The sequence below is a fragment of the Bactrocera tryoni genome, chromosome 5 (assembly GCF_016617805.1).
Source record: "Bactrocera tryoni isolate S06 chromosome 5, CSIRO_BtryS06_freeze2, whole genome shotgun sequence".
NCBI lineage: Eukaryota > Metazoa > Arthropoda > Insecta > Diptera > Tephritidae > Bactrocera > Bactrocera tryoni.
The window spans coordinates 46,821,654-46,846,114 of record NC_052503.1 but is presented as its reverse complement, the minus strand read 5'-3'; the positions used below and the strand labels follow the sequence as shown (position 1 = coordinate 46,846,114).

General features: G+C 33.5%; 2 protein-coding genes across 2 annotated transcripts; both read right to left on the bottom strand.

Moving 5' to 3' along the window:
• Positions 1-1,708: 1,708 nt before the first annotated feature.
• LOC120778717 (ninjurin-1-like) lies at positions 1,709-12,227 on the bottom strand. Its single transcript, XM_040110680.1, has 4 exons — positions 11,856-12,227; positions 3,711-3,813; positions 2,020-2,219; positions 1,709-1,951 (listed from the first exon to the last, which is right to left on the bottom strand). The coding sequence occupies exons 1-4, from the start codon at positions 11,913-11,915 to the stop codon at positions 1,778-1,780; spliced, it is 537 nt and encodes a 178-aa protein (XP_039966614.1). The 5' UTR covers positions 11,916-12,227; the 3' UTR covers positions 1,709-1,777.
• Positions 12,228-18,015: 5,788 nt separating this feature from the next.
• LOC120778980 lies at positions 18,016-23,278 on the bottom strand. The gene is made up of 3 exons (XM_040111071.1): positions 22,880-23,278; positions 19,951-20,137; positions 18,016-18,537 (listed from the first exon to the last, which is right to left on the bottom strand). Exons 1-3 carry the CDS (start codon positions 22,889-22,891, stop codon positions 18,299-18,301), a joined length of 438 nt encoding a protein of 145 aa, XP_039967005.1. The 5' UTR covers positions 22,892-23,278; the 3' UTR covers positions 18,016-18,298.
• Between the last annotated feature and the right edge of the window lie 1,183 nt (positions 23,279-24,461).

The following is a 24,461-nucleotide window of genomic DNA, read 5'->3' as shown; positions in this document are numbered from 1 at the left end:
TTTGCATAGTCCACTGTTTAGGGACAAAATTTGGTATCATTTTCATGTCTGATACTTCAAAGGATATTGAATATTATATCAATTATGTTGTGCTTTCAAGAATGTATGTATGTTATAAAGAATATTTAGTAATAAATTTCAGCAATACCTAAAGCGGACTTTAAGGACAAAATATCATATGTGCCATATGGGGAAATATAAATTTCAACATGTAAGGAAGGGCTAAGTTCGGATGCAACCAAACATTTTACACTCTTGCAATAAACGATCGGAATCCAAGGAATTTTATATATACATATACTATATATAACTTATACAATGACCGACATATTCGGCATAAGGTTTTTCAGAAAAACAAAAATCTTTATATGCATTATATAAGAATTTTATATGTTAACTATTAACATGGCACATACTAAAAAAATTTTCTCTGGGTTTCATTAAAGTTCCTCACATACAATCACCAATCATAAGAAGTAAAGTCAGCCAGATGTTCGAAAATTGTGAATATAGTTATATGGGAGCTGGCCACTGCCCCATTGGCACACATGCTGTAAGACTAGGAATCTTACCGGACGCCGTATGCAGAATCTGCTTGGAAGAAGATGCGGCAGAAACTAGCCAGCACTTCCTTCTTGACTGTCTCGCATTTGGGAGGTCAAGATTCACACATCCTACCGAACTGGTGGGTGTAGATATTAAGCGCCTTTCCAAATTTCTATTGGCTACTAAGCGTTTTGACGATCTGTAAGTCCGAACGCGGGAGTTCTATTTTCTATGGCATCACAAAGGACTACATCTATTAGTCCACGTGCGATCTTTGATCAGCCATCTAACCTATATGGCAGCTAGGTAAAGTTTTTTCCCAATTTTATCTATTTTAGGCACAAAGATGTACTGTTATGAGTAAAATATTCTCTCTTATTTTCATTGGGAGAACTCACATTTTAGTCGATATATGCGGTATAAAGCCATCCGGAAGTTCGAAAATATGTATATTAAGCATATAGGGCCTAAGGGTTGTAGTCCGAATACGCCCATTTTCGTACTGTCACTGTCGGGTCCCGAGAAATGTGGTGACCAAAACATGTTTCCAATTTTCACACCGGTTCCTATAAAGCTCTCTTATACCATCTCGGTGGTAAAATTTAATGTCTCTAGCGTATTTAGTTATTGATTTATTGCACTTTAACTATTTTTAAAAAAGTACCGTCACATGGCAAGTGAGCGGGGTTATCATCCGATTTCATCCACTTTTACAATGTTGGTAGGAATTCTTATAGTATTTGCGCAAGGCAGATTTAGTTATTGTAGCCTTAGTGGGTTGGGAGATATGTACAGTCAAATTATTACAGGGCGGATCACACTCTTTTCATATAGTATTTCGTGGATCACTTGAAAAACAACAATAATAATAAATAAACGATGATCCAATTAAAAATATAAAAAAATATATATTAAATCAACTTTCGAATTAATTTAGGAATATACTCTATACATGTGATATACAAATATATGTTTGATGTGCATAAAGTATTCGTGATATGATCAAGTCTAATTAAAAAGTACACTTATATACGCTACTTTACATTTTTTATAAAACAATTAAATGTGTGATTACTTAAGCTAACTTATAATTGCATACATATTATATACATAAACATAATTATGTAATGCACTTTTTATATGAAATGCGATATTTATCGTTAAAAAACAAACAATAATATTGAATATCACATCCTTTTATGCACCCTGGTGATTAAAGCGGTTTCCACTATTACTTGCCATCAGGCGCGTCCGCCACGCCGAACGCAGAGATGAAGACATTGATCACAGTTATTATAAAAATGCCGCATATTGTGTAATTGCTAACTTTTTCAGCATGACATACTTCCTTTTTATCTTCAATGTTGTAACGACTGTTGAGTATCAAACCAACGCCCACGGCTATCTAAAAAGTTAGAACAAAACGCAATTATCCACAATGTGTCTTAAGAGTTCTATAAAGAAGTAACTTACTTGAAAGCCAATACTAAGTATCAATAATACCAAACTGGGATAAAAATAAGGATGATTTTTATAGGTCTCCACCACATAGCGCAACTGATTGGCATTAGCTGTGAGTAATGCTAAATCCATCATACCCTGTGCCAAGGTTTTCTTATGAGCATAAGCATTTACATCCACGGTAGCAAGTTCTTCCAGAGCATCCAGTTCCTCTATCAAAATTTATTTCATTATTCAAGATTTTCATACAGCAAACATAGTTTTGGGTTTAAATGAATGCGCAATACGTTTTTGCAAAATATTTTGATTAATTCACCTGCTAAATAACTCATAGGTGGACTACGGGTTGCGAAAGCAAAGATTTTATGGAAACATTTAAATTTGTAAGTGATGTTTGCAAATCAAATGACAATGAATCGGGGTATATAGAACAATATTGATATAAATATGGATTACGTCATATATTTCCCTTCCTTTTTGGAGTGCATTTGTCAGAACCCATAGTTCGTGACATCATTAACGAGTTAAAGGAATGACTTTTGACATTTCTGTTCGTTTATGAAGTACTGTGTGACAATGTTATGCTTTATCATTCTTCATATTAGCGTTGAAGCTCTAGAGTACAACAAGCTATTTGCTAGTGTTCGGGTTCTGACAGATTGCCACCAGATATTATATTTGCCTTAAACACAAAAAAATATAATTTTTATTTTTGAAAGCCTGGCTAATATCAGCTGTTATGTGAACCACCACAACCGAATCAGGAGATAATATCAAAAGTTTAAGTGTATACAAATTATGAAAAAACTACACATCTACTTTGAAAATACATTAGACATTCACAACAATATTTAGGGATGCATTTATATGTTTTGCTACAAGAACGATTTGCAGAAAATTGTTAATGAGCTCCGACATTTAAGCCGCCAGTTTTTCGCTCGGCAATGCATAAGTGAATTAGAGGAAATAAAAAAAAATGTCTAATCAAGTTTGTTATGGATTTAAAATGCTTGCGTCGGTACATCAGATTCAACAAAGGCAATTTTCTGGGTTTCCAAAAGGCTGTCTTTACCCGTCAATGTATGATCTGCATTGCTGCGAAATATCTCTCCCTTCATTACCCAAGGGAAGCTATATTTAAGGTTCAGAGAAGTTGGTTGGCCGTTTAGTTGGAAATGTAATATCGCTATATGGAATAACCCGTATCTTAAAGTTTGATATACATATGATATTACATTACTATTTTCATTAACTATGACTTTTATATTTCACACTAATTGGCGAGTACTAGCACTTACTCGTTGAGCCAACCAAGCATATCAATACTCAGTAACGTATTGTGTGTTAATATTCTCATTTAATTAATGCAGTAAATAATTACTGCAAATGCACCTGGTTGAAAATAAAAACTGACAAAGCGTGTCAATATCTAGCGCAGTTGCATTTATTTCATGATTCTTATTTGCGTAGTTCGCTGTTCTGACGGATATTGTCGGCTGAACAACTGTAAACTCAGTACTTAAAATGGTGAGATTTTTTCAATGGGAATTTTTGGTAGAAATTTGTATTTTCTAGCGGTAATCTACAAATCTTTAAATAATTACGCATTCGAATAGTAATTCTATACAAATATTTGTGCAGAACTGTAACGTTCCGATATTTGGTTAGTTAAAATGTTTGTAATCGCATTTTTATGGCTTTACCTGGATGTCGCATTGCTCCATCTATTTCACTGCGTTCCGAGTCCATAAAATCATGGTTAAGCGAGTGCTTCTCAGTGTGATCAACCTCCATATCAATAAGTTCCTGCAATTATTTCGAATTTTGAATCAATTGACAGATATGTGAAATAAAAATTTTGAAGAAACATATCGGTTATAATAAAACTTTTTGGAGAAAGAGAAAATTGAAATCAGTTTAAAAAGAGTATATAATTCTCTCAACTGTGATTAAAGTTTTTCTGTCTGCATATGACTTACATATGTATGTATGTACGCGGTGTTAAAATTTCCAAGTTTGAAGAGTATAAATGTCAAAATTTTTGTAATACAAGTATGTTGATATACTATACTATGTTATACGCCCCTGAAGTACCAAAAAATATTGAGTTGTTTTCGTTGATTACTTTGTCTATAGCAGCAGTTAAGGTTAGACGTGAAAATATGAGCTTTGCGATTTTCGTTTGTTGAAAGAAATGGATCAAAGAATGTGTTCGTAAATATTTGACCACGAAGAATACTGTAACGATGCCCCATCCTTCATATTCGTCAAACATGGCTCCGTGTGACTTTTTCCTATTTCCATAAATAAAAGGAACCGTCGCAAAAAGGCCGCCGCTTTACAAGCACAGATGACATTAAAATTGAAAGAGCTAAAGGCTATCGCAAAAATCGATATTTAGGAGAACCTCGACGATTGGAAGAAGTACTGACATAAGTGCATAACATCGAATGGGAACTATTTTGAAAAAATAATGAAAATTTCGCGACATTTTTTACACCTATGTAGTTGTAATCGAAAAATAAATCCTTTGTCCAAGTATTTAAGAATTATACCTCAAAGACATGTGTAAAATTGCATGAAGATCGGTTCTCGAGAAATCTTCCACAGTTTCGAGAAAAACGCGTTTAAAGACGACGAACCTAGCTTAGCTAGCCTCGTGCGCACAAGTTCTCAAGGCTGCATTTTCGAAAAATTTAATATCTGGTCGGATGTTTAACATATGGCTTCATTTTCCTCAAATAACAATATTAAATAAAACCTATAAATTAACGCAGACTTCACTCATGCTCTATGGTATGTATAATAAAAATGGTTGTTTGTGTTAACTGCAGGCAAGCGATGCTGCTTTTTATAAGGAGCCTTGTCCTGGAGAACACGTCGCATGGAATTAAAATTACATTTTAGTAGCTTTAGCTTCTGCAAATCGGGAATAGGCGGTAAGATGCGAAACTTTTATACTGGAGTTATTTTAATTGAGAGAACTGCTTCTACCATCTACTGAATTTAAGATTTAGCTTCGATTTTCACACCAGAATCTTTTACTGCTTCAAAGATTAGCAAACTAAATGATATCTTTGATTTTCTACTAATAATAAAGAGCATCTCATATTGTGTGACCCGAATCTTTATACGTAGTATAACATAAGTGGGACAGAATTAGAAGCTTCTATTACTAAATAAATAATTTCGGTTTGATGACTATTCGTTTATAAATATTTATATAAGTATGTACTTATTATGTTCCATATACATTACATTTGCTTAGGGGATATCCATATAAAAGCAACGTCTCGCGATATTACTGAATTAATTATACTAAACAAGTAAGGAAGGGCTAAGTTCAGGTGTCACCGAACATTTTATACTTTCGCATGATAAAGTGATAATCGAGATTTCATTATACGTCATTTACATATTTTTCAAATATCGTATTTTTGTAAAGTTTTATTCCGCTATCATCATTGGTTCCTAATGTACTATATATTATACAGAGAAGGCATCAGATGGAAATCAAAATAGCGTTATATTGGAAGAAGGCGTGTTTGTGAACCGATTTCACCCATATTTCGTACATGTCATCAGGGTGTTAAGAAAATATTATATACCGAATTTCATTGAAATTGGTATAGTAGTTCTTGAGATATGGTTTTTGGTACATAAGTGGGCGACGCCACGCCCATTTTTGATTTTAAAAAAAGCCTAGAACGCTGCATTCCTTCTGCCATTTCTTCCGTAAAATTTAGTGTTTCTGACGTTTTTTGTTAGTCGGTTAACACACTTTTAGTGATTTTCAACATAACCTTTGTATGGGAGGTGGGCGTGGTTATTATCCGATTTCTTCCATTTTTGAACTGTATATGGAAATGCCTGAATAAAACGACTCTGTCGACTTTGGTTGACATAGCTATAGTAGTTTCCGAGATATGTACAAAAAACTTAGTAGGGGGCGAGGCCACGCCCACTTTTCCAAAAAAATTGCGTCCAAATATGCCCCTCCCTAATGCAATCCCTTGTGCCAAATTTCACTTTAATATCTTTATTTATGGCTTAGTTATGACACTTTATAGGTTTTCGGTTTCCGCCATTTTGTGGGCGTGGCAGTTGGCCGATTTTGCCCATCTTCGAACTTAACCTTCTTATGAAGCCAAGAAATACGTGTACCAAGTTTCATCATGATATCTCAATTTTTACTCAAATTACAGCTTGCACGGACGGACGGACGGACGGACAGACGGACGGACGGACAGACGGACAGGCAGACATCCGGATTTCGACTCTACTCGCCACCCTGATCACTTTGGTATACATAACCCTATATCTGACTCTTTTAGTTTTAGGACTTACATTACATTTGCTTAGTGAACATATAAAAGCAACCTTCCGCGATATTACTAAATTAATTGCACTAAAAAATAAAAAAAATCAACCTCTCTCCAACTAATAATGATTCTGCTGCAAACACGAACTTAGAGCGTTGAGCAGTGGCATTTAGGAATTTTTCTTTCGATTATAAAAGCAAATGCTACAAATTATTTCGATAACAGTATATGTGGATTGGCACATTGTATACATATGCATGCATATGCCATACAGCAGTGTTCATTGAAATAGCAATGCAACAGAGGAAAAATATATTTCGTTTTTGTTTTTGCATATTCCCTTTCGTTAGTTGATCGATTGCATATAGTTTTTGTGAAATATAATATAAAGAATAGAAAAAAGGAAAAACCTCTTTATATTTGCCTAGTTTTTATGCTTTTTTTGATATTTTCGCTCACATTTATGCATTTTTTTGTTCACTGATATAGCAGTTTTTGATTTTTGACGAAAAGTGCGGAAAAAATTGCAAATTTGTACAAAATGAGTTAAATTGAGTATATTATTATAATTTAAATTACAATGTACTATAAAAATGGAAAATTTTTAATTTTAATGCTTGGAAGAACTCACAGTTCCAAGAAAGATAGCCAGCTTACTGTTGAGCTAAGAAAAAATAAATAGAAATAAAGATTCGTTCAAAATGTTCTAGCCAGATGACATGTAATGCCATAAATTATGACCTGAAATCAAGTAAATCTGCAAACTTAGAGGACCGCCGCATGGTATTAGTCAACAAATACACTCCTTTTGTATCCTATAGAGTAATAAAATCTTAGCTGAAATTGAGGATCAGCGATATAAATTTGCGATGACGACTGTCGAATGAAAATTTAAATTTTTTAAGCCCACGAAAGGTGCATTTACCTAACCAAAGGCATATCAAAGTCCAGTAGGAGTTTGCCAAAAGTCAGTTATTAGCTAAAAACTGGCTTAGCCGAGAAAATATTATTGGCTATGGTATTAGTAGCTCAATTCACAAATTTCAAACCTACAGAAAACTTATAGGAGGATATCATACTTTTTCAAAGCGATCCCCGTCTTCTAAGCTCAATGATCAAAAGTAAACTTATATTAAGTACTATATATGTAATAAAAAACTTAAAAACTATAAAAGTCTAAGAGTTTTTTTCTTTTTTCTTATCTCTGTATTCTATTTTACAAAAACTATGTGCAATCGCTGGCGCCTACGAAAGGGAAAATGCAAAATAAAAACGTTATATATTTTCGTTTCTGCTGCACTGCTATTTCAATGAACACAGCTGTAGTACATGCACTTACATTACATTTAAATATTCTATATAAGAAATTATACCACCAACCAATGTTCATGTTCAGCATTATATAAAGGAACAATCATTATACACGTTTCAATTTATCGTTCAATAATTTAATTATTTTTTGTTTTCACTGCTTATATACATACATGTAACATACATACACATATATATTATGTTTAATGGGGTTTGTGCATGCAACAAATTCTGAGACAAATGACAAAAAAGCGTGATTCATGGAATTCTGTTTTTGGGCTAAAAACAGCATTATCTTTTTAAAACCTTTTTTTTTCAAAGAAGAAAGGAATCTAGAGAATATGCGCTATGGAAATCCGATTTAAAGAACGTATCATACAATTTCGCCATACTTTTCGTTGAATTATGACACGGTGTAATTTCTGCTCAAAACCGTACTTTCTACGCACAATTCACAACATCCGATATATTTGCGTGACTTCGATTGGAGGGAAATCACATATCTGCACTAATAGCGTTTTCTTTTTCCACAAATATGTTGTATTTATATGGTTCTTTGCTGTCTAATTTACAGTTTTTTCGTTAACATTTTTATACCATGAACAAGGTATATAAAGTTTGTCCCGCATTTTGTAACACCCAAAAGAGTTGAGTCGATTTAACCATGTCCATGTGTTTGTATGTCTGTGTAAACACAAAACAGTCTCTCAGTTTTTGAGATACCGATCTTAAATCTTTCCTTAAGACGAGTAGCTCGTCGGAACCAGCGTATAGGACCACTATAGCTGCCATACAAACTTCATGAAATTACACTGTTCTACAATGCTTTTGTTGCCCTAATTATAAGATAAATTCTGAATATAGAATATTAGAGCCCACAGTTCATGAAACTATCAATTGTTTTGTAAGATTTTCTCATATTTATTTTGAAATTTTTTATTTCCATTTTACACTATTAAAATCAGAAAACAGGACACAAAACAACTGTTATTTTATAATGTTTCATTTTAAAAAGGTAAGGATATATTCAAATAAACGGAGAGAAAAATTTCTAAAACATGTGTTATATTTAAGTGAACCGCTTTTTATGAATTTTTCTTTCACAATTTTCAATGTGGTAATATATGTATTTTTAAGCACCAACAGTAATCAGCCATCATTTGACAATCTCAACAATCTTGATATCATTCCTCTATCACTTTTAGAATCTGGTTAAACCAGAGGAAGCGTTCCTCACTATCATTTGCATAATTAGCCGAAAATGTATCCAAATGTTTGCGGAGGTAGTGTAACTTGAGAGTTTGCCAGCATATTTTGCACAAATTTGGTGCTTTATGATTACCTAGGAAATTTGCGACTACCAACGCTAAACTTCATACAATTCACTTTCCAGAATAATCATAAGTTTGATAAAATCTGTATTTTTCAATAATTTTCATGAATGAGATTGGAATCTGAATATTTGAAAGCATCAATATTTGCTAAACTATCCAGGGCAATAAAAAAAATTTGTAGAGCTGTTTTATTACCCAAAGCAATGGTACAATCTGCGAAGAAATTATCCAAAATTAAGTTCTTGTATGGAGTCTTTTGTATTTGTGAATGGTATTATAGCTTCGGTGCAGCGGAATTTGACGTTTTTTGTTGTTTGAGGTTTGTTAGTTCTTTTCTCAAAATATTGCCTTCTAACCAGGAAATAGAGCAACATTTTCATAAAGAAAGGAAAATGCTATAACGATCGATTGATGGGCCTGATCTTCAGTCTGGATAACACTCATCAAGCTACGTTTTAATATCGATGTAATTTTTCTTAATCGGAGTTTCATTAACATGTTTTCTTAAAAATATCTAAAAACTCATCTCTCAAACTGTTCAAGAACCAATACAGAGTGTCAGAATTAAGTCTGTACTGATTTTGATATATTTTTTCTATTGTTCTTATATAATAACTCTTAAAGTTGAGGCCACAGACTCCGAATTTCGGTAGTAAATTTTAATAATTTCGACTCGTTGCTGGATCGTATATTTTTCCATGATTAAATGGCAAACCTTACTGAAGAGTAATGTCAAAAGAGTTGGAAAAATATGGCGTCGTTTGCTGTCCCTATCGGTCTACTTTTGTAGTGCCTTATTAAAAACCCTATGTGTATCTACACCAAAACACCAAAAGCTCCGTCAGAATCGGGAAGGACCTCTCCGAGCCGTTCGATACCAAACGAGGTTTCAGACAAGGCGACGCCCTATCGCGCGACTTCTTCAACCTGCTTCTGGAGAACATAGTTCGAGCTGCAAAACTAAATAGAGAAGGCACCATCTTCTATAAGAGTGTACAGCTGCTGGCGTATGCCGATGATATTGATATCATCGGCCTCAACACCCGCGCCGTTAGTTCTGATTTCTCCAGGCTGGACAAGGAAGCACAGAAAATGGGTCTGGCAGTGAACGAGGGCAAAACGAAATATCTCCCGTCATCAAACAAACAGTCGTCGCACTCGCGACTTGGCTCTCACGCCACTGTTGACAGTCATAACTTTGAAGTCGTAGATAATTTCGTCTATCTTGGAACCAGCGTAAACACCACCAACAATGTCAGTATGGAAATCCAACGCAGGATTGCTCTTGCCAACAGGTGCTACTTCGGACTGAGTAGGCAATTGAAAAGTAAAGACCTCTCTCGACGAACAAAAACCAAACTCTATAAGTCACTCACAATTCCCGTCCTGCTATATGGTGCAGAGGCTTGGACGATGGCAACAACTGATGAGTCGACGTTGCGAGTTTTCGAGAAAAAAATTCTGCGAAAGATTTATGGTCCTTTGCGCGTTGGCTACGGCGAATATCGCATTCGATGGAACGATGAGCTGTACGAGATATATGACGACATTGACATAGTTCAGCAAATTAAAAGACAGCGGCTACACTGGCTAGGTTATGTTGTCCGAATGGATGAAAACACTCCAGCTTTGAAAGTATTCGACGCAGTACCCGCCGGGGGAAGCAGAGGAAGAGGGAGACCTCCACTGCGTTGAAAGAACCAGGTGGAGAAGGACCTGGCTACCCTTGGAATATCCAATTGGCGCTACGTAGCGAAAAGAAGAAACAACTGGCGCGCTGTTGTTAACTCGGCTATAATCGCGTAAGCGGTGTCTACGCCAATTAAGAAGAAGATGTGTATCTACATTATATAAACAAAAACAATCAAGAACGATGAGAGATAAGATGATAAACTTCTATAATGAAATTATGTTCGTTAGGAGAAAGCTAGAATTATTACTGATCAAAATTTATATATATTTTTTTAATTAATCATTGTTTATGTTACAAGTTGCATGCTAAGGAAAGCTTTCGGAAAGACGGTTGCCGTCTTTCAAATTGTCTATATTCAATTAAGATGATCATTTGAGTGAGACATTACACTATACCAGTAACCTGTTCATATGTATGAAGAGTTTCTGAAACATTTTCTGTAAATAAGTATATAAAAAATATCTATGTGTGTATATAACAAATATTTTCAGCATGATCAGTCGGTACTGATTAAGAAATCATTTTTTGTTTTAATAATTGCTACATAGTAATGTGGGAACTATTAATTAGTTTCCTATAAACCTGAGTTAGTGTCTTGACAAAGCTGAAGATGAGATCACAATTTTCCTTATAATTGAATAAGGTGAGCTTTTTCAATATTTGATTACTTGACCGCTTCCGGTGTGATATTGAGCGTGGGGTCGACATCATAACCACAAAATGGTTTCCACAAGGGGCGATTTCACATTATTTTTAAGCAAGCAAGAGTGCATATTTTTTATAATTGTAAAGTAATTTCGCAAATGTCAAATAAATATACATAATAGTTTTTAATACGTTGTCTGATATATACACGCGACTATTTACAACACTAAGCCATTAGAATTTTAAAAATGTTTTACTTTGTAAATTTACTAGTTAAGGTTTACATAAACAAATATTGAAAACTAAAAATAAACTTTAGTACAGAAAAATGCCGATAACTCAGTATTAATTACTGTATTTAACGTTAACACACAACTATGAACGTTTAATCGCAATTAAAAGCGTTTATATTTAGTGGCATGATCACCGGCAATACAAACAAACAAGCACACATACACATACATAGTCTTTATTGACTTCACACACGCACGCAATGGTATTAGTCATAGTTTAAGGGAAAAAGAAAATGATAAATTAATTTACCTCTCCCTTTAAGCCGGTTTTAGTGTTTAGTAAACCGTTTGGCTGCTGCGCTGTGGCCATTATTATGCTTATTCTTTCAGATTCACTCGAGCGATAATAAAAATTGCGAAATTATGTATATGCTACGTATTATAGCGGTGCTAATACACTTTTGTTTTTTTTTGTTTTTTGTATAAAAATATATTTTAAGACTTTGGTAAATTTGTATTATAAGCAAATGCGTGGCAGTTTTATTATATTTTCTTTTTATTATTTGTTTGTTTTGCTTTTTTTATGATTTTTTAATGATTTATTTTTTTCACGAAAGTAACACGAGTCAAGTGTGCACCCGCTTTTGAGGTTCCCGATGAACTGATTTTTGAAAGCGCTCAGCGCACAATTACAACTACTACGCGATCAAACAACTACTGACCGTTCTCCCGTTTGCTAGCAATGAGATGCGAGAAAGAGCAGCGATCAACACGCTATGGTCATATACTCATAAACGGATATAGGTTTGTTTGTAGGTTCAAAAAGCTTTTACGGTGAAACCCCAGTAAAAAATAGGAAGAGAAGAAACAAGAGTGCTTGAAAAGCGTATATTCTACATATCGCAATGTCCAAGCGTTCAGCATCAGTTTCGTGCAGAGCACAAACATACAAAAAAAAAATACTTTGAATTTGTATGATGTATACCGTAAGTAGCAATACGTATGTATATATGCATTTATGTACCTCCAAGTGAGATAAACCTTAAGAGGGAAATTGGAGAAAAACCATAGTAGTGGAGAAACCCCCGAAATATACATACTTTGAATTACTTTTATATGCATACACGCCATATTATGATTACTCATTTTAGGTGTAACGGAACTGTGAATGAATTACCCGTATTGCATGCTCATAAAGCAATTATGTATGTTAATATTTAATTATCTAATTCTCACTAACTAAAACATAGATTATTTCTTTGAAAATACCTGGGTTTTAAAGTGTGCTCATGACGTATGAACTTTAGCAAACATTTACATAAGCACTTTACCGTTAGGTGCGAAACTTCTGATTGTGTAGTTCCATACATTTTATTACTCTATATTGTTGTACTCCCATAGCAAAAATTTCTACTTCAAACTTTTTTCTGTGGCATTTTAAAATAGTGAGTACTTTTATCCAAATTTTCAGGTAAAGAAAGCCAAATAGCTAATTGAGCAATTTATCTATAACTGTGGGGACATATTCTAAGATAATTTTTAAGGAGATTTAAGCAAAAAAAAAACAAAAAAACGATTGTTGAAGCTTCTAAAGAAGGCTCCTCCCTTAAGATTTAAATATGTAAATCGTTTTCTTTTGCTTAAATCTCTTTAAAAATTATATTTATTAGAATATGTCCCCACAGTTATAGATAGGAATCCGAAATATTGTTGAAGCTAGAGAGGAAATAGTGGCCGAGCGTCTAACATTTATATGAGAGCTTGGGCAGACAGGCGTGCGATTTTTCGGTTTTTCTTGGAATTGGGGCAAAGTTTATAATTTTGGCATTAAATTATCTTCTATTTAAATAAAAAGAAACTAAGAAAAGTCAAGTTAAAACATATTTTTAAACAACATAAGGTAAACATTTTTTGGTCAAAGACCTCTTTTCTCAATTTAAAAAAAATTTTAGAATTTTACACAATTTTTGGAATTTTCTTAGTTTAACTAAAGATAAGTTATCAACAAATATGAATCTTTTGCGGATGATGTTTAAATATATAACTGTAAACTCTAGAAATTTCGCTTTAATCAATTATTTCTTAGTAAGGAAGAGCTAAATTCGGGTATAACCGAACATTTCATAGATTGTAACTTACAAGGATTAAAACCAGGGAAGCACCTTGAGGTACATAAGGCTCTTTTGTTATATGGGGTCTAGAGCGAATTTTCACCTGATTTCATTCATTATAAGCAGAAATGTGCCCGGCTTTTAAGATAAACACGCTCTCTCAATTTTATTAAGATAACTCACATATCGGTCGATACATATATGCGTTATAAAGTCACCCGGAAGTACGAAAATCTTTATATTAGGTAAATGACGGCTAAGGAAAGTATTGACCTGATTCAAACCATTTTTGATACACATAGATACTTCTAGCAGGAAAAGATTCTCGCCAAATTTCAATTATATACTTTACACAGTGACCGCTATTTCCGGTAAGAAGTCTACTATAGGCTCTGAGGTCCATATATTCGGTACCAAGGGGTTTCAACAGTTTTTGTTGGATTTGAATAATTTCAAGGTGGCATACTCCAAAGGCATTATTCGGGCAAAGTTTTATTCCGTTATATTATATGGAAAGAAGGTGTTGCTGCAACGCGATTTCACCCATTTTCACACTTTAATATAAAAATGTCATAGGCATGCCAAATACAGACGGGCTCGAGATGTGTTTTCACCTAAAAGTGGGCGGTGCCCGTCCATCGTCCAATTTTCACACCAGCTCCATTAAAGCCCTATTACACCATCTCGCGGGTAAAGTTTAATGTCTCTGGTATATTTAGTTATTGATTTACCGCGCTTTTAGTATTTTTTAACACTTCCGTTATATGGGGAGTGAGCGGTGTTATCATCCGGTTCATCCATTTTCACACTTTTGGTAGAAGTTCTTATAATATTTGCGCTAACTGAATTTGGTTGTTGTACTTTACGAGGCTTAAGAGATATGTACATTAAAATTATTGGAGGGCGGGTTCACAAACACTTTTTCAAAATTTTTGATCCACAGATGCCCTTGCTACACCTACAAATATTTTAATTTGGTGCTTAGTTATGGCACTTTATAAATTTTCAGTTAGTGTCGTTTTGTGGGCGCGGTAGTTATCCAATTACGCCCATTCATCCCATTTTGGGCAAGGAACGCGCATACGAAGTTTCATCCAGATATATCAATTTTTACTCAAGTTACAGCTTGCACGGACGGATGGACGGACAGTCACCCGGATTTCAACTTTTCTCGTCATTCTGATCATTTACATATGTATATATGTAACTCTGTAAGCAACTCTGCAGCAAACATGTCACAAAAATATAAAAAATATCGACCAGCCCAACTTTACTGTTACATACATGTATGTACATATATATTATTATAAATGTTTGAAAAAAATTATCCAATTATTTATTTTATTTTATTAAAATAATTTATATTTTAACTTTTTCAACCGATTAATTATACTCATATAATTTATTAAATGTAGTTAAATATTTTAATAAATTGTATTAGTAATAACTCTGTTAAAATGTGCTTATTAACATGAGTCGCAGTGTTTTAAAATATTCCAATTTAAAGAGATTTTGAAAAAACTCTAAGTGAATATAGACGAATGTATGAGTTAACTTTCATAGTACTATCGATTTTCAGTTTACCTACTCATTTTCTTTTACTACTGTTATTTGTTTGAGTGTACTTTTGCATAAATCTAGAAATTCACTGCATATTTTCTGATGTAATTCTTAAAGGTTCTTATCGCATACATAAATGCCACAATTTATTACAACAATCTAGCTGTAGCTATACCTCAGCGGTAGTTTATGTAGCCGTGTACATATATAGCATCTACATACCTACATATGAATTTATGTAGCAAAATACATTGAGTATATTTATATACTAGATGATACAAATACAGTGCATACCGATTCTGTGGTGAAATCTCACTGAGAAATAAGCACAGTGCGTTTATCATTGAAGCAACAATGCCTTGAGCATCTTCGATTGCCTCAACTACATACATAATATATAGGATATGTAAGCGTATTTTTTCGCAACATTTTAAAAAATGACTCAGCATGAAATATTAAAGAGTTTATATTTCCACTAATCTATAATATAGTGGCATCTACTTTGCAATGTATATACAAACATTTCCTAGAAACATTACCTCACACATGTTCTCGTTGTACCTCTATAATACCAAAGTTCGTATCGTTTCTATGAGAGGGCAACTAGGATGAAAACTATTCGACATATGCATAAAGTCAAAGCTTTTGGCCAATCGCTTCATGAGATTGATATTTTGAATGAAATTTTGGTATTTTGAAAAACTGGATAAAAAATATTTTTGTGTGTCAAGAAAGCATAGCTATTCGTTTGTGGTTTGCAAAATTCCTTATACTTATAAAGTACAAAAGATAGTGACGCCAATGTACATACATAAAAAAAGAGATTACGGCAAACATCAAATAATTACACAGGTCAACACAAAAAATGTGTATTTGGTGCTGCTAGTTCTATGTTGTAATTTGGTTTATTACAAGTAAACCTCTAGATATCTTGGGACACTGTCAAAATTTTGAAACTGTATGAATTGTCCAATTAAAATACCTAAAAACTTTACATAACCTATTACAGCTTCATGGAAGAATATACATATACATTGAGGGCTCTGAAGAAACTCTGATTTCCAAGCTTTGTAATGAAACTGGGGCTCTCAAGGTACAAAGCTGAATAATGAAGATTGCTTATGAACAGCTGTAAGCCAAGTTTAAAATATTTTTTTACTAGAGATTTAACGGTACTCTTACGGGTTGAGAACGATTTCAACATGTCTCAAGCCCAAGAAAGCGGTGGCAAATTTCGGCTCGAAAATTCTACGAAAAATTCTACGACTAACGCAACAGAACCCTCAGAAGTGATCTAGTGAAATAATGGAGGGAACACTTCTCCAGCCTGCTGAATGGCAGTGAAAGCCTAACACCAGGAGATGGTAAACCCAATTCCACAATCGATGATGATGGCGCAGACGTTCCATTGGCCCATCATGAAGAAGGTCGGAAAGCAATTAATCATCTGAAGAACAACAAAGCGGATTACTGGCCGAACTATTGAACTATGGCGGCGAAGAACTGATCAGGATTCTTCTTGTGGAATATCTTTGTGGACGAAAGCATACCCGACGATTGGAATTTATGTATGTATCAATCCACAAAAATGGAGACCCCACAATCTGCGCCAACTTCCATGGGATAAGCGTTCTCAACGTCGGATATAAGGTTCGATCGAGCGTATTGTATGTAAGATTAAAGCAACCGACATCAAACAGATTGGACCTTATCAGTGTGGCTTCAGACCTGGAAAATGAAAAACTGATCAGATATTCACCATGCGCCAAATTTTTTCTTCGTCGATTTTAAAGCCGCCTTCGACAGCATGAAAACGAACTGCCTCTATGCCACTGTCTGAACTTAGTATCCTCGCAAAGCTTATACAGCTGTGTGCAGTTGAGAAATAAATTCTTAATTTTTTTCCATCATCAATTGTTTAATTTTTCACCTAGATGGCTAGTTTAAGAAATTAGATATAAAATTTTATGATTTATGATAGAAATTGAGATATAGTCAAAATCATCGTCATCGTTAAAACTGAGTTTATATAGTAAAAAATTGGACTAACTAATAAATGATTACTACATAAATGTATAACGAGGAAATTTAAAATCATGTTTTACTTAAATTAAAACGACAGCGGGTATTTTGCAAAATAAAATTTTATTTTTTGAGCAGAAATACATTTAAAAGTTGTATATTTGATAATTATATTCAGATTTGTTATATATGCGAACTTATAAACCATTTATTTGCTATAAGTGCTAAAATAATATATGCGCATTGGAGGGTTAAAGAATGGCTATGTTAACGCTGCCTAAAAGCATGCAACGAAAAACTCGTCGAAACATAATTTTTGGTGGTCATGCATATCTCTGAAATAAAAAAGTAATTTTTGGAAACAGTAACGACCAAATATTCAAGTATGTAAATATTGTGTTTATTTTGTTTTACGTATAAAAGTATATAACAAGTAAAAATAACTAGTATATGATTTGATGTTTTAAATATAACTATGCATATATAAAATAATGAATTCGCAAAGCCAACTGCTAATACTGACTGATGGATGAAATTACAAAGTATAAGTAAATCAATGTTGGTGAAAATATCTTTTGCTTAGAAGTATATAATTATATTTGTATATATATGGTATATATAAATATTGTAACATATCTATATATACATATTTAAATAAATATATTTTCTAATATAATGATTGCCGCGAAATTGTTTTTTATATTTTTATACATACATACATACATAAATTTAATTACATATTTTTATAAAAATATCTATAATTTATAAAAAGTTATAGCATATACAAGTTCCTTTGTAAAGACTATTTAATAAATATTAATTAATAAGGTACACATGGTGCATTGTGCGCTCTGCTGCGCTACTAGGATAATCATACCTACAAGTATTATTATTTTTCACTAAGATTAAGCAATATTTACAATTATAAAACTAAAGTTTTGAAAAACATTCAAAAAAGTATAAATATTATGTATTTAATGGCTATTGGCTGGAATGTTGATCCTGCTTGCTATCGCTTGATTGGCTTTAAAGCTTTTAAGCTGTATTGTCTACAGCAAGCTTAGCAGAAGAAATCCTCTTCACATTTGTTGTAACAACAATATGGTATGTTGTTGTAGCTGAGCGCATGTTCACGCTTGTAGCGTTCCTTCTTGTCGTGATGCAGCTTTTTCGGCTTGTAACGCGGAAAGACATCGACTTTACTCAGAATTTTGAAGTGCTCTTGGCCCACTTTCAGATAACCACCATGTGGGTACAAGCTGCGGCTGATGAAGTGACGTTTATCATTCAATTTTGGATCTATATGCGTGTGCGTGGGGAAAGAGAGAAAAAGAGTTTAATGAAATTTCATTCCACATACAATATAATTGTCAATAAAAGTCTAAAGATGTCAGTCAATATTTATGTTAAATATATGTAGTTGCTATGGAAGCGAACCAATAAATGCGTGGTTTCAAAAATCTGCATTGACGCAAATTGCGGCTTGCTTGTAGCAAAAACAAAGAACCCGAACAATAAAACGGGTAAGAGAAGCGACAAAGTTTTATTTTTGAGCCAACTGGGTATAAATGTGTACCGAAAAGTATTTACTCAAACATACACATACACAGCTTAAATGATATGCATGCTTCTGGAATTATGTATGTATGTATATGATACGCATATGTTCCAAAGTGGAATTGGAGCTGATTTTTTGTAAGTAAGCAGAACTGCATTGTTGCTTTGTTGTTTTTGTATTAATTTGCCAGTATTGGTGCGTTGGTGTTTAGTGCGTCAAAATATTGATATGGTTCTCAGTACTTTAATGCTCTGTTCAGTAAAAAGCTTTAACTCCTTGAGGCACGCGAATGTTATGAGCCAAGCGAAAGCTAATTGAAACAAACCCCAGCTTCGATTGGAACTATAAGCTATAACAAGCGTTCTTGCCAAAAAAAATTCCTATGAATACAACAACAACTTTATTGTAAAGCGTTATATGCACCGAAATTACTACTATAAACTAAAAACTCACAATAAATGTCAGCTAAAATATCATACTTCCGCCTCTAAATGGCGAATTTACTTAAAACAAAAAAAAAATATTCGTTGTAATATATTTTCGTTAAACCTACGTGCAATTTGCATTCGCCGTTTTAGCGACAGAAACTGTAAAAATTAAATGCAATGCCAAAGTTGACTGACTCGGCGGCCTTTCCATGTCAGCCAGTCGCCACATGTAAACACTGGCACGTCGTCATGCTTGTCTGCCGTTCGATTTAAACTAATATTTTTTTAGATTTTTATTTACTAAATGTTTTTCTTTAATATCAGCAGGCATTTTTGTGCACATTTACTGTTGGCGTCGCAACGACATAAAGCCAACGTAAATATTTATTATTATATATACGCGTTCAAGTGCATGTAAGTCAATATATGCGCATAAGTATGCGCGCAAGTGCAAGTACATCTAGTTTAACACTTAATAAAATGTTTTGCATGCCACTTATTAACACCTTCGGTGATATTCCAGTTGACAATAAATTAACGCGTGCCAAATTCGTGCACTTGTCACACGTACGTCGCATTTCCTCCTACGTTCTTTACGCGCTTCACAGTCTACAACTCAACTCAACTTGTGTACACACGTACTTTTGTACAATATAAATGCTCAAGAACATATGCATTTACTCGCAAAATAAATTTTCATTAAATTTAATTTCATGTACAACTTACATTCATTGTGATGTATGTAATTGTGTTCGTATGGCATGGGTAGTGAACGCTTCTCTCTACCCTCATCTTGTTGGAATAGGTGTTCACACGCTTCCATAGCGAACATCTTCATTTTTTCCAGTGAACAATAGGCATGGCTTTTGGCCAGCGCGCCGCAAACCAGCAGTGTGGGCAATAGTATTCGCAGCTGTAAGATAAGAAAAATATAAAAGATATTTAATTTAAATTATGTTGTTAATGTTGATATATTGTTGTTGCTGAGTTTTAATTTTTTGGTTTTGTTAACTAAAATTAAATGCATTTATATATGTTTGCTTTATGATACCCTTTTGAATGAAAAAGTTTTCTGCAAGTTGCGTATACGCAATCGCGCACCAAATATGTGCAAAGATAGATATAAAAGACTTAAGACACGTACACCTACATTTTTTCATTTTCATGGGGTTATTGGTACTAGATATAAATATGTGGTCTGAAGGAATCTCTAATTATTTTGATTATTTGTTAATGTTGCGTGAAATGTGATTTTATGATTTATATAAATCTTGCTTAATCACATACCATATATTTATAAACAAATAAGAGACATACAATTATTATGTAGGAAAAAATAGTATAATAAATTAGAAATAGGAAAAAACAAAGCTAGTATGCACTATACAAATAAGAAAGATTTTATATAAGAAATTAAATTTGACCGATCAGTTTGCATGACAGCTATTTGCTATAGTGGTCCGACTTCAATATGTTCGGCGATTGTAGTGCTGCCTTTGAGAATAATCTTCGCCAAATTGTATGAAGATATTTTGTCAAACAAAAAAGTTGTATGAAAGAAAGATTTTTATCGATCGTGTCAGCTACATATAGCTATAGTGGTTCGATAGCGGCGATTCCGACAAATGAGCAACTTCTTGGAGACAAAAGAACGTGTGCAAAATTTTTGATCGATACTACAAAAACTGAGGTACTGGATCGCGAGCAGATAAACGAGTCGGTTAATCGATTTAGCACGTCATGCTGATCATTTAAATATATTTTTTAAAGGGTCTCGGACGTTGCCTTTCGCTGGCCGACGCATACTTCATTTTTTTTTCGCAGTTGTCATAATTTTCGTCAAGGAATAGTGATGCTTATTAAAAAAATTCGATTTTATGCTTTCAATAATATTTATACGCCTTTTGTGCTTTATAAAATGCAATGAGTAAATACGAAAATAATGCTGAAGTAGGTATTAGCTAAGTAGTCGTATCTTTTTAGACTAAGAAATTTGTAATATTTCATAACTAAATGTTGTCTGGATGGTGCTACAATTTATAAAAGAGAAAGAAACGAAAGGGAAAGTTTACTTCTTTCATTACTAATCCTTCTCAATTTCTGTTTGTCTTATTGGCTAGTGTTTTATTCGAACCGTCTAAGCTATAACAGACTAAATGAATATGAAGATATACATATATATTATAGATATAAGATGGATCTTTCATCAGCAACAAATTTTCTTCCTAGAATATATAGTAATGGATGATAAATTGATTTAGTCCTTTCGGAATACATTACGGTTCTATATGATACTTCTGATAAGCAGATGAGAATTTTGTTTACTACTATTGATATCATTGAGCAGCAGAAACGTTTATAAATGAAACATAATGGCACGTTTTAAAAAGGACTTTATATTCTGCCGGATACACACAGTATAAACAAGCTCACCCAGCCTCAACTTTTTGTACATCTGAATATACAGTATTTAATTCTGCCACTTTTATGAGTCTCACAGTCGTCGGTATTTCCTTAGCTTTTGAAGCAGCCATTGCTTTTCAGTCAAATATTTTTTCATATTTTATAGCTGAGTTCTTTATTTAAATAAAAGCAAATAACTGCTTTATCACTCATAAAGCTAAACTAAATCGAATGAAATATACGAATGTATTATGTAGAAAGATCAGATGCGTACCATAATAATTCGCCGATCGCGATTTAAAATTAGCTCTAACAGCAACCTAATAAGCACTCAATCTGATTAAATTAAAAGCTAAGAAAAAGAAATTTAACAATAAATACTAAAATATATGTAAAATATCGGTCATACATTCATTCGTTGCATTACTTATTTTATTACAATTAATTGTGCTGGTTTTATGATTAAAAAAAAAAACCACATTATTCCAACAACACGACAAGTGTCATCATGAGCAGTGAAACTCTCGCACAGTCATCATTGTCTTAGAAACCCAATTTCACTTGTTATGAAATTCGTACACTCATACCTACTGACGTCACACAAAGACGCCAGCAGCTACATAAATACATTTCCATACAGTAAATGTTGGCAACGCATGCTTCAAGACAACATAAATGCTATTGGCTTGATGACTCAGATATTTTATTTCTGCTATTTCTTAAATTTGTGCGCAACATGTGTATTTCAACTTATTTCCCTATAAAAATGCCAAAAAAAAATTGTTCTTGTTTTGATTGTAAAATTGTGGCCAGCGCTTTGCCTTATTTGCCAACTTGCAGATATCGAACTTTTACAACACACTGCAGATACATACACACATGGTGGCTGTGTACACACAAGCGCCGCAACAAGATGCCGGCATTAAATTAAGATGCGGAAGTATTTGCGATAAACAATGTAAGAATGAGGCGTTTCGTGCAAATGCAAAATATGCCGAATTGCCAAACTGAGCGCAGAGAACATTGGGCAGAGAGGTAAAGCCGAAATAAAACGTTATTTTTAACTGCATCGTGAGAAATGGAAAGTCCCAAGGCAAAGAAGAAAGGAAAAAAAGTAAATGAAATTGCACTTTTCGAAGCTAATATTTTATATTTTTAGTGTAATTTAATTAGGAAAGTTATAACTAATAGTTAGTGCATTGATTGTTGTCAGTTTTTGTGCACTAATTTACTAGCACTACACTGCACTTACCGTTATATGCATTTTGATTTTTTTTTTAAGTTGGATAAACTATTAAAACTTAATAGCACGTAGTTATTTTTTGATGTAACACTTTATTAGTCAAATCAATTAAAGTATTTTTTACAGTTTTTGTTTTTTATTTTTACTTCAGCTGCCTTTTTAAAGGTGCCGTTTGGTCACTTGTTAGTTTTTTTTTTACAATTGGAAAATTTTCTTTCTTTAATATTCAACACTTTCACGAAAGTAACAAAAAAAGGTCTAACTCAATAGACTCAAATTTCACTTATTTCACACACGTAGCGCTAACCGTAATCCAAGCGCTGTATGGCTCCGTGCACTTTCCGTTCTTAATTGTGCTTGAATTCGCCGCGTTCAGCGATATGTTTCATAATTAAAATATCGAGTGCAAATGAAAGCGCCAATTTCAATTGGTTCATTTATATATTCGCGTCGACTTGACGACAGGTAATGAAAGAAAGGATTGCCGCTACACACATACACACACACACCCAGAAACACAAACCGCAGCACTGGCTAACAACAACGCGAACAACGCAAGCGCACAGCATACCGTTTAACGCTTAAGCGGCTGAGAGCGCCGGTAAAGTGGCGCTCAAATGAAGAGCGCGCACATTATTAATTGAGAGCAATTAAAGCGATCGCTTAGCTACACATCAACTACTGTTGAATACAATAGAAACAAGAAGCGGTTTTTAGTTGTGATTGATTAGGAGATAAATATAAACAGCAAGTGACGAACGCTAAGACACGAACACACGTTCGAATTAACAGCGAATTAGTAACAAAACAACAACAGCACGAAATAATTTTGGGTGGGAGTAGGAAACTATTTGACAGTTCATAAATCAAACAATGCAACATCAATTCCGTTTTTCATTATTTGCATGTTTGCAGATAAGCCAACTGTTATTTTCATATTTTCGCTTTTTGTTGCATTCTTTACACATATACTTGTATGTACTTCGTGCATATACACAAGCACATACAATTATAGTAAACAAATCGCTGTGCGTTATACTATTAACAAGTTAAGTAATCTAAATTATTATCCGATGCGCGTTGCTTTGACTTGTAAGAAATAAACAAGTTTATTATAAATACATGCATGAATAAGCTAAAAAATATATAATAGTTTTACTTTTCAGCAATTTCAAGCCTGTCATTCATACCCCAAAATATGAAAAAAAAAAACATTTTGTAATTTTATTTTTAAAAACAAGAAAAAACGTTAACTTCGGTTCCACCGAGGCTAAATACCCTTCACAGGTGCATTTCTGTTAGTAACTATGTGTTCAGTTTGTATGGAAGCTATATGCTATAGTAATCCGTTCTGAACAATTTTTTCGGAAATTATATAATTACCTTAAGCAGTAATCCATGTCAAATTTCGTGAAGATACCACGTCAAATACGAAAATTTTCCATACACGATCTTGATTTCGATCGTTCAGTTTATATGGCAGCTATACCATGCTATAGTTAACCGATCTGAACAATTTCTTCGAAGATTACATTGTTGCCTTAGAAAATAATCTATACTAAATTTCATGAATATATCTTGTCAAATGTGA